This window comes from Heterodontus francisci, chromosome 15 (assembly GCF_036365525.1).
Source record: "Heterodontus francisci isolate sHetFra1 chromosome 15, sHetFra1.hap1, whole genome shotgun sequence".
Taxonomy (NCBI): domain Eukaryota; kingdom Metazoa; phylum Chordata; class Chondrichthyes; order Heterodontiformes; family Heterodontidae; genus Heterodontus; species Heterodontus francisci.
The window spans coordinates 65,776,324-65,789,361 of NC_090385.1; the positions used below are offsets into that span (position 1 = coordinate 65,776,324).

Sequence of the window (13,038 nt, forward strand, 5' to 3'; positions counted from 1 at the left end):
ACCATTAGATTGAGGTCTAAGCAGTCAAAAGATTCCAATATTAATGTACATGCAAGGAAAAAAAAGTATTGAGTGGAGGGCAAGACACAGAGATGGAAAATGGTAGGAATTGGAGCACAGAGGGAAATGAACATGGATGGTGTTGTGACAGGGATAATTAACACACAGAACTGTGAAAAAAGGAATAAGATTATGATGCAGCTGATTTAGAAACAACTGGTATGAACCAGTAAGCCAATAAAACACTAACCGCATCAAAACAATAGAAAATTCAAGCCAAGGGATGAAAAGAATCCAGATAGAGAAATGATCCCCTAACTTGCGAGAACCACAAGTGGCATAAAAGTAGGGTGTACAAATCACAAACAAAAACTACTGCAAAGTAATCTAGGCTTCCCCTCAGTAAAAATGTACTCAGTATTACACTTCAACCAAAAAGCAATATCCTCAATACGGTCATGAGGCTATTGTGAATATTTCTTTCGTGCTGTGAATTTACTAAGGGATCATCTAAGCTCTACATGAATTAGTTAAGAAATTGTATTTGTATAGTGTTTCCTAGAAATGTTTGCAAAATACTTTGAAGCAAAGTGAGTTACATTACGAAGCAAGTTTACGTTGTACTGTATGTGAACACAATAGCCATTTTGCATAAAGCAAGGTCCTTCAGAAAGCATGAACTCAATGATCATATAATGTATCTTTGGTGATGCTGGTTGAAGGAAGAATGTTGGCCAGCTTGCTTCTTCAACATCTACCCAAACCCTACTAGAAAAGGTTCGTGTAACATCTTAATCAAAGGCCGGAACTTTACCCTCATTGGACAGGAGCCATCCACCAAATGAAAAGCCGGTAGCGATCCCGCCTCCGCCTGGCCATCCAAACTGCATTTTACAGTCCCCAAGCCCTTAATTGGTCTAAGGTGGGACTTCCAACTCACTGACACAGGAAGTCATACCTAATGGAACTGCCAGTGCCACCCGGAATGGTGGCCACTGCTGGGACTGCAACAAAGCTTCATGAAGAGGAGGAAGGATGGCCCCAGGAAAAGGTAAGTTTTTGGGGCCTCTCCGGGGGCAATCGGTCGGGCCCTGGCGAGGAAAGCGTGGTCGATTGTCTTGAGGGGGGGGGTGGAACAAGGGGGCCGGCCCTCCATCAAGCAGAGGGTGCCTGATCAGGAGCGCCCCTCCCACAGGCCGGCGGAAAGCAGTTAACTGTCCACTTCAGGGCCTTGATTGGCATGAGGCGGGCAGGCCGTTTCTCGACGATGCCGCCGCCCTGCGTAAAATGGCGGCAGAGGCGGGAGCGGGTAGGGAAGGGCCGCCCCAAGCCCCCATTCCATTTTACCCCCCTCCCGCCCCGCCACCATCCCATTCTTTGGCGGGGGGGGGGGGGGGGGGGCGTAAAATTCCAGGCCAAAGGACGGCACCTCTGACCATGCAGAGGTCTCTCAGTATTGCTCTTGAATGTTAACCCAGATAAATTTTAATCTTGTTGCAAGACCCTTGCCACCCACAAAGTCAAAAAAGGTTAAACAGTCACTTCATAAATCCTACCCAGCAAGGAAATGTTCAAAGTAATGCATTTGAGATCCATTGTCTATATTTTGATATTTAGTTTATTCAAAATGACTATTTTTAAATTTGGGTTTCGAAAAAACTGTTGTCGTTATTGCAGATGTTATGAACACCTACATTGAATGCTGCATTGCAAATTTAACATTTAATCAGTGAAATTTCATACAAGAAATCACGTTGCTATATTAAAAAGTTGAAAGGCTTTGAAATTTTATTTTCCAAACCTGCACATTAGAATTTGCTAACGAATAAATCAATTTCTACTGAAGGACAAACCTGGGTGAGTTATTAAATCATACATCAAGTCTAAAGTTGTCACTTCCCAGCAACTGCACTGACAAGCCATATACATTTGTTAAGCATCTGAACAAAAGAGATATACTGCCATTTTATTTATTTGGTGGAGTACAGATGTAGGACTGTAATTTATCAAGATGACAACTAAATCTATCTTGTCGTACCTATATGTATAATAAGAGTGTGCTGAGATCAACAAGTCTTTTCTTCAAAATTACTGATCTGTAAATTGTCCTTGAATGTTGTGGCAAATAAAAATCACCTTCTGCTGTCAATCTGAAACAGACAGACATGACAAACATTTATTTGCCTACAGAGAAAGGGTGGCAATGTGTGGCCTTTTTAAAATTATCCATAGTAGTTGTCCTTTGTGGCAGGACTAATGGACAATAGTTAAAGAGTAAATAGGATTTTTTTTGAAGATTTCGGATGAGCACGACATGTTTCCAGAAATATCACGGGCACACCTTTCTCAGCTCAAATACTTTATTAATTTACAGTTAGAGAGCACCTGGAGTACTGTGAACAGTTCTGGGCACTACACCTTATAGAGGATACACTGGCCTCAGAGCGAATGCAAAGCAGATTTACTAGTATGATACCTGGACTCCAAGAGTTAAATTTGGAGGAGAGATTATGCACACTAGGGTTATATACCCTGCAAATTAAAAAGTTATATGGTGATTGGATTTTTTTTTTTTTGAGATAAGAAGGGGTACAGATAGGGTAGATAAGGATAAACTATTTCTGCTGGTTAGGGAGTCCAGTTCTAGGGAGCACAGTTTAAACATTACAGCTATGTCTTTCAAGAATAAAATTAAGAATTACTTCTACACACAAAGGGTGGTAGAAGTTTTGAACTCTCTCCCGCGAAAGGCAATTGATGCTAAATCCATTGTTAATCTTAAATCTGAGATTGATAGATTTTTGTTAACCAAGGGTATTAAAGGATATGGGGAAAAGGAGAGTATATCGAGTTAGGCCACAGATCAGCCACGATCTCAGTGAATGATGGAACAAGCCTTTCCTATGCTCACTGAAGCAATATAGCCATTGCCTGGCATAAATTCTCAACCACTTGAATAGAAAACCAAGATCTCAATAAGGGGCAAAAAGTTCAAAACTTAAGGTAATGCAGGCATAACTAAAACTCAGCAAGGATCAAACGCAACTTATTCTTGTTTACTTTGCACCAACTTATCCACCCAATCCTTAAAATTCACAACCTTTTTTTCCTGATGAACTAATTCTTGTTAGCCATATCTTTGTTTGTATCTTTGGATCTCCTGTGATATTACTCACAGGTACTCCAGAACATGGTTGTGATGCTCAACAGTAAGGATAGAGCTGCGCTTAACCTGGCATATTCCTTTAAGAACACTGATGAAGCAATCTTGTGGGTAATTTGTCCTAAACAAAGAAAAACGGTATGTGTAACTTTTTTGCAAAATTGAGAGGTTGATTTGAGGGCAATTTTAACTGCTTATAAATCTCTAGCTCCTGATCTTGGGAACAGGCCAACCTCTTGGTCAGAAAAAACAACAGACCGGCTTTATTTTTGTGAACACACCAGTTTGAGGTTTTACACAATAGAGCTGTGACCTGAATTGGGTTTATTTGTTTTAAGCAGAAATTTCCAAATGACAAAGTTTGCAAAATAACATGTGACTGATTACTGAAGTTTGAAAAAATGTTTGTTATTTTCATAAAAATGGCAGCTATATTTAATTTAGTCATTTCTCACAGTTGATTTAATTAATCCATTTGGACCGACATGAAAGTTAAGTGAAAAAAAATCCTATTTCAAATAATGAGGTACAAATAAAGCTCTTAGTTTTCCAAGACACAAAGATATAATACGATATCTATGTATGGTATAATCACTTTAAGAATAAGAGTTAACTCTGATATCAATGCAGCAGGTGCAACAATAGCTATGAAAGTTTAGGTCAGAAAAACTGAAAAACTTAAAATTCCTGAGGGGGAAAACAGAAGGCTTTTGTTAAGACTTTAATTCTAGACTTACCAGCATGAAGACAAGTCGCTTGAAGGCGTGCTCCAACCTGGAAGAAGGGGTGCGTATAACCATATGTTGACGGTTGGGGTAGGAGTCAGATCAAGAATGGGGTTGGGAAATCGAGGATAATAGGCCCTAATGTACTTCTGCAGGACTTGAAGTAGTAAACTTGAGGAGGCCTAACCATTACTATCAAGGAGTTACAACTGGGAAAAAAAGACTATTTTAATATATGTATATATGGACAGGAACATTGTACAATGGAAAATCCAATCTACTATTCTTTTCCTCAAGTGTACATTTATGTTTCCAAGACTACAAAATCTAATCTTTGTTAAAGAAACACTAAATACACAGTGACCAACTAAGAGGCTGTAGACATTCTGGATTTTGTGTTCTGAGAGAAGTCCTTTACTTATTTGCATTTTTTGACTCTGCACTACTCTGGAGGAGATTCAGGATATTTCTACAGAACTTCTAATGCTGTACTTTCGCCTCAGAAAACTGCAAAGTTTTCTCTTGGCATCAGAGCTTTAAACCAAGGTCCACTATTGCAACAGCAAGAATGTAGCTGCAATGAATCTAGAAACATGGCTGCTCACATGATATATGCCTGAATCAAGCATTGATCTGGCCATAAAGAAACTCAGTTAGTGTGATACGGGTAATAAAGAGGACTACAAAATAGATGCAGGCTGGTTCAATTACACCTTCCATTCCCCCATCTTAAAAGAATTTTTCTTCCTGTTTAGGTCTTCATACAGTAGCATAATGTTACAGAAGTAATAATCCAGTGGCCTGAAATCCAGAGAACAATAAATTCTATTCTGACCATGGCAATTTGAGTATTTGAAATGTTAAAAGAATTTTAAAATTCTAGAAATACAAAGTGGTGACCACAAAGTTGTCAGATTGTTTTAAAAACCCAACTCGCTCCCCAATACCCTTTTGGAAGTGTCGGTGCGATGACATAGCCTTGCTTGACCCCAGTTTGCACTCGGATTGTGTCAGTGGCAGATCGCCGGCAAGGATTACAGCTTGCAGGTCGTCGTGCAGTAGGTGGAGGATGGTGACGAATTTCTCCGGGCAGCCAAATTTGAGGAGGATGCTCCATAATCCCTCCTGGTCGATAAGAGTTGAAGGCCTTTGTGAGATCAACAATGGCCATGTATAAAGGTTGCTGCTGTTCCCTACATTTTTCTTGGAGTTATCTTGCTGTGAAGATCATATCCACTGTGCCTCTTGATGGACGGAATCTACATTGTGATTCCGGTAGGAGCTCTTCAGCCATGGGGAGCAGGTGGTTGAGAAGGACTCTTGCAATGACCTTCCCTGCGGCAGACAGCAGGGATACCCATCTGTAGTTACCGCAGTTGGTCTTGTTGTCTTTTTTGAATTACAGCGTCCGAGAACCCCTGGCAGGCTCTCCTCCTTCCAGATGAGGGGGAGAAGACCATGTATTTGTATAAAGAGCGCCTCTCTGCTGTATTTTAGAATTTTACCAGGAATTCTGTCTAAACTGGTGGCCTTATTGTTTTTTAGCTGTCGGATGGACTTTTTGATCTGATGTCGGGCTGGGGTCGCGGTAGGTAGCATGCTGTGGAATGTGGTCAAGGGCACCCGTATCAAGGACTGAGTCATGATTGAGGAGATCTTCAAAGTGCTCCTTCCAACGAGCGCTGACTGCCTCTCTGTCTTTGATCCACGCCACTCCATTCTTTGCTCTCAGTGGGGTGGGTCCTTGGGCTGTAAATGGTCTTGCCTTCACTGAAGAATCCACACATGTGGTGGCTGTCAGCGAGTTGCTCTACTTCCTGTGCTCTTTCAGCCACAGCCGTTCTTTAGGTCTCAGGTTCTTTTGTTGAACTTCGGCCTTCAATTGTCTGTACATCTGCTTTTAATCTCTCGAATTTTGGTGATGCTTCCAGTTCAGGAACGCCTTGCACTTGTGATTTAGTAGCTCCGGGATCTCCTGGTTGTTCTCATCAAACCAGTCTTGATGTTTCCTGGCTCACCCTAACACAAAAACAGCACGCCAGTCATCAGCATGTATACTCCAACTCTAGAAGTAACAGATGACGCCAAAGACGAATTCTACTCCAGCCTTGATCACGTGCTGTCCTGTGTTCCCGTGGAAGACAAGCTGATCCTCCTCAGACTTCAATGCCAGAGTTGGGAGGGACACAATCCTTTGGAAAGGTGTGATTGGCAAGGAAGGTGTTGGAAGGGCTAACACCTTCTTCTGACAAAATGCCTTGAACATGGGCTGATCATAATAAACACACTATTTCATCAGAGAGACAAATACAAGACTACATGGCAGCACCCTCGCTCCAGGCATTGGCATTTGCTTGACTATATCATCGTGCAAGCGAAGGACCGCAAGGATGTTTGCATCACTCGAGCCATGATAGGTGCCGATGACTGCTGGACCAACCACTGCCTAATCCGAACTAGTATCTCCATAAACCCAGTCCAAAAACGGCAGCGGCAGCAAAAGAACTGCTGCAGGAAAATCAATGTCAATAGCATCAAGGTCTCTGCGAAGGCAGACCTACTCAGGCATCGTCTTACAAGCAACTTGGCGACACTCAATGAACACGAACCACAGCATGTCCATAATGCCTGGTCTGCCCTCAAAGCTACCATAATCAGCACTTGTGAAGATACTCTTGGTTTCGTGACCAGGAACCATAGGTATAAATGTACAACATATTATCTTCATATAATATGGAAACAAAATAGTCATTTACAATATATTTAAATTTTATATTTAACCATACAAAGTTTTGCGCATTCAGCAATGTACAGTTATAAGAAAATGCATGAGAAAATAAAACTTACATCTAAGATTTTCCTGGTGTAAGCAGTTGCATGAAGCAGAGAAAATACTGCCACTGGTACCAAGCATACTGTGTAAATCTGGATAAGGAAAAGTTTTAGAAACACGAGTCAAAGAAATCAGTAAAATGTCCATGTCATTAGACCTCGAGAATATTTCAATTGAGTTCATTCGCTTGAGAGCCAACTGTCCTGGGAGAAAGAATACTTTGTGACTTTTAATTTGTTGGTCTATATTCATGAAGTTACCAAATTGGTGCCAATTATGCTTGCTTGAGCTGAGAGCAGTTGTTAGTTATTAATTGACATTCACAAGGATGGAGTTGACACTAAGCAAAATTTCCTAGATGCCTTACTCAACCTCAAACCTACTGGAAAGCTCAAAATGTTAAAGAATTGCATTCCAATCTCATTGACTGACACACACAGACACAGACACGCCACAACTCACTTTGTTTGCAGATGGGTGTCTTTTGTAAACTCAGGAAAACTAATTTGTGTAGTTTATAACCACTAACCATTCGTCACCATCAGAAGCGTTTGTTATTTTATTAGAACACGAACCCTTATTATAGCCGCGTTGTATTGGAGACAAAGAAACTATTTCTTTGCTTTGTCCCCAATTTTCTCCCTTCTTCCACTGTTGCCAATTCTTCCTGAGTTATGGTTTCAGAGAATCGGGCAGTCTTCCAGTACATAGGAACAGGAAGGCTATTTAGCCACTCGAGCCTGTTCTGCCCTTCAACGCGACGTGTGACCAGTTAGGAGTGAAGTTAGGAAACACTTCTACGCACAAAGGGTGGTAGAAGGTTGGAACTCCCCCATAAACTGCAGTTGATGCCAGGTCAGTTGTTAATTTTAAACCTGAAATGGATAGGAGTTTTGTTAACTAAGGGTGTCAAATGATATATGGCAAAGGCAGATACATGGAGTTAGGTCACAGATAGCCATGATCTCATTGAAAGGTGGAACAGGCTCGGTCAGATAAATGGCCCACTCCTGTTCCTATGTAGTGAAACCCTGCCAGGGCCTGTGAAACTATAACTCAGTAAGAAATGGCAGCAATGGAAGGAGGCAGAAAATTGAAGACACGGAAAGCTTTTAGAAAAGATAATCCGGGACAAAATTAAGTCACTTGGACAAGTGTGCATAAATTAAGGAAAGCCAGCACGGATTTGTTAAATGCAAATCATGTTGAACAAACTTGATTGAGTTTTTTGATGACATAACAGAAAGTGTTGATAGGGTAAAGGGGTTGATGTAGTATACACTGACTTCCAAAGGGCATTTGATAAAGTGCCAGATAACAGGCTTAGCAGAAAAGTTGAAGGCTATGGAAAAAAAAAGGACACTGGCAGCATGGATATGAAGTTGGCTGAGTGAGAGGAAACAGTAGTGGTGAATGGTTGTTTTTCAGACTGGAGGGGAGTATACAGTGGGGTTCCCTGGGAATGGTACTAGGACAACTGCTTTTCTTGGGATAAATGACCTAGACTTGAGTGTACAATTTCAATATTGGCAGATGGCACAAAACTCTGAAGTATGTGACCTGTAAGGAGGGTAGTGATAGACTTCAAGAGAACATAGACAGGCTGGTGGAATGGGCAGACACGTGGCAGATGAAATTTAATGCAGAGAAATATCAAGTGATACATTTGGTAGGAAGAAAGAGGAGAGGAAATATAAAATAAACAGTGCAATCCGAAAGAGAACAAAGATATTTTGGGGTATTCTGTGCTCAAAATCGTTGAAGGTGGCAGGGTTAGTTGAGACAGTATTTAAAAAAGGCATAAGTGGATCCTGGGCATTATAGAGGCATAGAGTACAGGATCAGTCTTCAAGTCGTGGTCGAGCCAATGAATGTTGGCAAGCTATTTCACAGAGGGGTGCATCATGTCCTCCAACATCCTGACATGCACACTTTGCAGCAGAAAAATCACTGGAAAATGATCAGTAGCTGGATCCCTGATTTTCTCACAAAGCAAAAAACACGAGGCCAATTGTAGCAGCAAATGGAGTACTACAATCACGAACATAATGTCCTGGCTCCCCAGCCCAGATTATGGCCCAGAGCCTTCAGTCTCGACTGACTGCGGCCGCCTGCTACTTGATTGCGCACCCAATCACCTTCCTCCCCAACCTACCAGGATTTCAAATTGGCCAGTTGTCAGGCTGCAATTTCCAAAAGATTATTTAAGGAGGCCTATTTTTAATATCACAGGGCCTTCACATCTCTGTCCTTGCCAGGTCCCTCCAACACCCATCCTGCTAATAACCGGGGTTATTGTTTTTATTAGCTTTTTTGTTCAAATTAAAGACTTTTACTACATAAAAGTGGGCTTGGATTCTTTTTGCATGGGGTGGGGGGGAACTTCAAGTTTTAGTGTCAGGAATTTTGATTGTTAACAAAGGGAGGACTAGGATCTCTAGCCAGGGAGGTGGTGAGGAGGAGGGGGGGTTGGATCTCCAGCACAGCGGAGAGGAGGGGGTGGGGAGGGCTAGAATTCTGTTGCGACTTACTCTACGTTTCTAGATGCAGCTTCTTGTTCGAAAAGGTTGGAACAACCCTGCCCTAGGTCATCGAGGGTCCTGGCAAGAAACAATTTCTCAAAACACACAGGTCTGAGGTGCAAGTACAAGACCTGGATTGATGGAAAATTTTATCAAGAAAACCAGACATCACCAAAAGTTTATGGTAATATCGCTTTTTAAATACCCTCCATCACCCCAATAACTTTGCTACAGCCAGAGTGTCATTAGTGCTATCGATTCCATATAACTGTAACCAATGCCACCATAAATGACTGACCTGGAGACATGTCCCATCTGCCCACTGAGACAGATCGTCAATTGAACAGTTCACATCAACATGAAACAGTTTTGATTTCACCTAGACACAAATATAGTGTAATTCAGGAACAAGCCAACAAATCCAGTTTAAGGAAGCAGTGTGAAGCTACCTCTAGGAGAGGCTCGTATGGATGTTAAGACATCTACTGCAGTATAATCACAACTTGTCCAACCCAAAGTTTGAAAAAAGCACCCATGCTGGTCCACTTAATCACATAGAATTTTAAGTATTTCAGTTTTTAACTCAAGAAATCAGTTCTTTGATAGTAAGACAGAACTATGTGGATGCCAGCAAGTGGGGCTTGCAGGGGAATGCTGGCTGACCAACAGTGCTGCTCATTACAGGCACCAGGCAGAGACTGATCACAACTTCAAGGTTCCCTCTCTATAAGGCATTGCACCTGATGGTTCAACTGAGAACATACCAAATTTGTCTTGAATAAGGATATCCTCTCACACATACCCCTGAACTGCATTGCAATTGCATCTACTTTTGTATTGCCATTCTACTTTAATTTCTATGTATTTGTATGTAAATGCTAGTTATCCTTACCTCCCCTTTTTCCTTCTTATCCCTCACTGTCGCTCGACTGTCTGCACGTCACTGCCTATCACGATTACATATTTTCTTGCCCTGAGTTTTCTCCGGCCTGTATCTTTTATTTGTAGTCAGTCATTGAAATCTGCTCCTGATTTCTGTTCTCTCTTTCCTCATTGCTTTCAGATTGATGGGCAAAATAAAATTAGGAAATATCATTAACTTATTTATAGAACACTAATATCTATAGAATCCTACACTTGTGTTTTCGGAGTAGAACAGCTCAATTTTGTTTTTGCTATTCCATCTATTTATAAAAAGGCAGTTACTGTTTAGAAATTCACTTGAACTATATCTAATTGAAAAAAAGCCATCTCCAGATTACTGTTCTGTTCTTAGTTTTTTATTGACTTTGTTTAATGATTGTGGGGGGAATTACAATGTGGCACCAATAATTTTACAGTACCAGCAATTCGCCTGTGACATGGAGCACAGTTTTGATAAACTGTTAATACACAATTGTGTTTAAGCTGGCCTGTTCTTTTAGGATCACTACTTGGGTATTTTTGGGAAGATGAATCCAGGTTACTGTAAATTTTTCAGATCACTTGTAAACTTCTGGTTCCAGCTCAGAAGAACCTAATTCAAAATGATTAACTTTCTTTTGCTATTGTGAAGGTGGTTTTACATATCAGCTTGTATTTATATAGTTCCTTTAACATAATAAAACATCCCAAGGCTTTTCATAAGAGCATTATAAAAATAAATTTGACACCAAGCCACATAAAAAGATATTTGAGCATAGAACCGAAAGCTCAGCCAAAGAGGTAAGTTGTAAAAGGAGGAAAGAGAGATGGAGGGATGGAGAGGTTTAGGGACAGAAATACAAAGCTTAGAGCTTAGGTAGCTGAAGGCATGGTCACCAGTGGTGGCGCAATTAAAATTGGGGTGCTCAAGAGGTCAGAATTAGATCAGCACAGATATCTCTGAGGGGTGTGGGGCTGGAGATTATAGAGATAGGGGCAGGCAAGGCAATGATGGAATTTCTAAACAAGGACGAGAATTTTAAAATTGCCTCCCAGTCTAGCAACGTCTCAACGTAGATCAGCGAACACAGGGGTGATGGGTGAAAGGGACTTGGTTAGGACACAGGCAGCAAAGTTTTGGATGATCTCAAGTTTATGGAGGGTAGAACGTGGGAGACCAGCCAGGGGTGCATTGAAATCATCGAGTCTAGATGTAACAAAATCACGGATGAGGGTTTCAGCAGCAGATGCGCTATGACTACATCTGATTTTGAACTGTGATGGACACGTTAGATCTATCACTATTATAAGGTACACATAATATTGGACTTCACTATATAATTTAAAACAATATTCAGAACTATCACAACAGTTATCTTTTTCCACTAATTCGGTTGGTTAATTGATATAAATCAACGGAAATAGCTTAGTGGAGTGATGGAATCCAATAGTGTAAGAATTAAAATATCACTTGTATGATAACTTAAATTCCTTACAACATGTGGTGGTATATAATGAAAAATAAACACTAGATAGAAGATAAGAACTGAAATTTTTATAGCACAGTTAACGTAATAAAACATCCCAAGGCACTTCACAGGAGCATTATAAAACAAAATATGACACATAAGGAGATATTAAATCAGATGACCAACAGCTTGATCAAAGAGGTAGGTTTTAAGGAGTGTCTTAAAGGAGGAAAACAAGATAGAGAGGCATGGAAGATACATGCATTAGTGAATTTATAATACCAATAGAGAACAGAAAATACCAAAACATTGATATTTTCATTGCTATGCATTTCACTGCAAGTGTGGCTATTGTACAAACACTTGGGTGACTTGTCATTAAAGCCTCCAGAATTCCACTATATAAATTTATTGGAAATAATTGGGTAGGGGAGAGAAGAAAAAGAAAATCAGCAAGCTATGAAAGATTATTCCCCTCAGCAAGACCTTATTGGGCCCCAGATTTTCTCTTTTTAAATGCAGTAAATCTTGCCATAGATCTGATTACAGTCATAAAAATGATTTAGTTTACACAACAAAGCACAGTGAAGGATACAGGTAATAGGATAGGATGTAATAAAGATGAGCGAGTACAGCAGGTAGTGGCAGCTGTCCTCCAAGAGTGCCTGTGTGACATAGGCTCTGCTGAACTGGAATCTGGGCAGCCTCTGATGAAGCCGGCAAGCACTGGTCAGGGCATTAGCCAGTAATGCTCTTTGATAGAAGTGTTCGCCTTCAGCAACTCTATGGAGAAGAAACACAGACAAAACATTCAGCTGCTTTATATTCATCGACAACTGATGTGTCATTGAGCTGTGGTACTATGTAGGGGAAACGCAAGGTGGGAAAAGGGAAGTTATTACTTCCTAATGTTTATGCTTTTTTTTTTACAGTTATTCATTTTGTTGAATTTTGTACAACTTACATGTTCCCCTTTTTAAATGTCAACTGAGTGTCTGGCATATGGAAACCTGTCACCATGTTCAAGAATTTGCAATTAGAGCCAAGAAATCAATAACCTGATTTTTTTTTGCCCAATATGTAGAAAAACATCCCACCAACCCAAGTCCAAAGAGCTTAAGTGTAGGTTAACAGAGCCAAGGCTTAGGAAGTCCCATGTGTGTGCAAGGGTGTTGCTAACGTTTAACCAGCTAAAACTGTGCCACTCACCAGAGCAGATTAATAAGCTTCCCACACACTTGTCCAGATAGCAGCGCACCACCAATTAGAATTGTGACATGCAGGGTTATCTGCAACAAATTGGGAACTATACCAGCCTCAGTGGCAAATCTACATCTTGTGAGCTAGGCTAGTTGCTCAATTACTAACGGTGCCCTGGAATACTGTGAAGCTGCCTGGGTTAGTTATCGTAATATTAATTCTA

The 13,038-nt window shown here is 40.8% G+C and overlaps 1 protein-coding gene across 5 annotated transcripts in view; it reads right to left on the bottom strand.

Annotated features, from left to right (window-relative positions):
* The window catches only part of LOC137377724 (transmembrane protein 33-like), a 169,070-nt gene that overhangs the window by 136,073 nt on the left and 19,959 nt on the right, over positions 1-13,038 (bottom strand). For all 5 annotated transcript variants that reach the window (XM_068047693.1, XM_068047689.1, XM_068047690.1 and 2 more), the window contains exons 4-5: positions 12,211-12,398; positions 6,736-6,803 (exon numbers count right to left, since the gene is read on the bottom strand). In XM_068047693.1, coding sequence (XP_067903794.1) covers positions 6,736-6,803; positions 12,211-12,398 — 256 coding nt within the window. The remainder of the gene's footprint in view (positions 1-6,735; positions 6,804-12,210; positions 12,399-13,038) is intronic.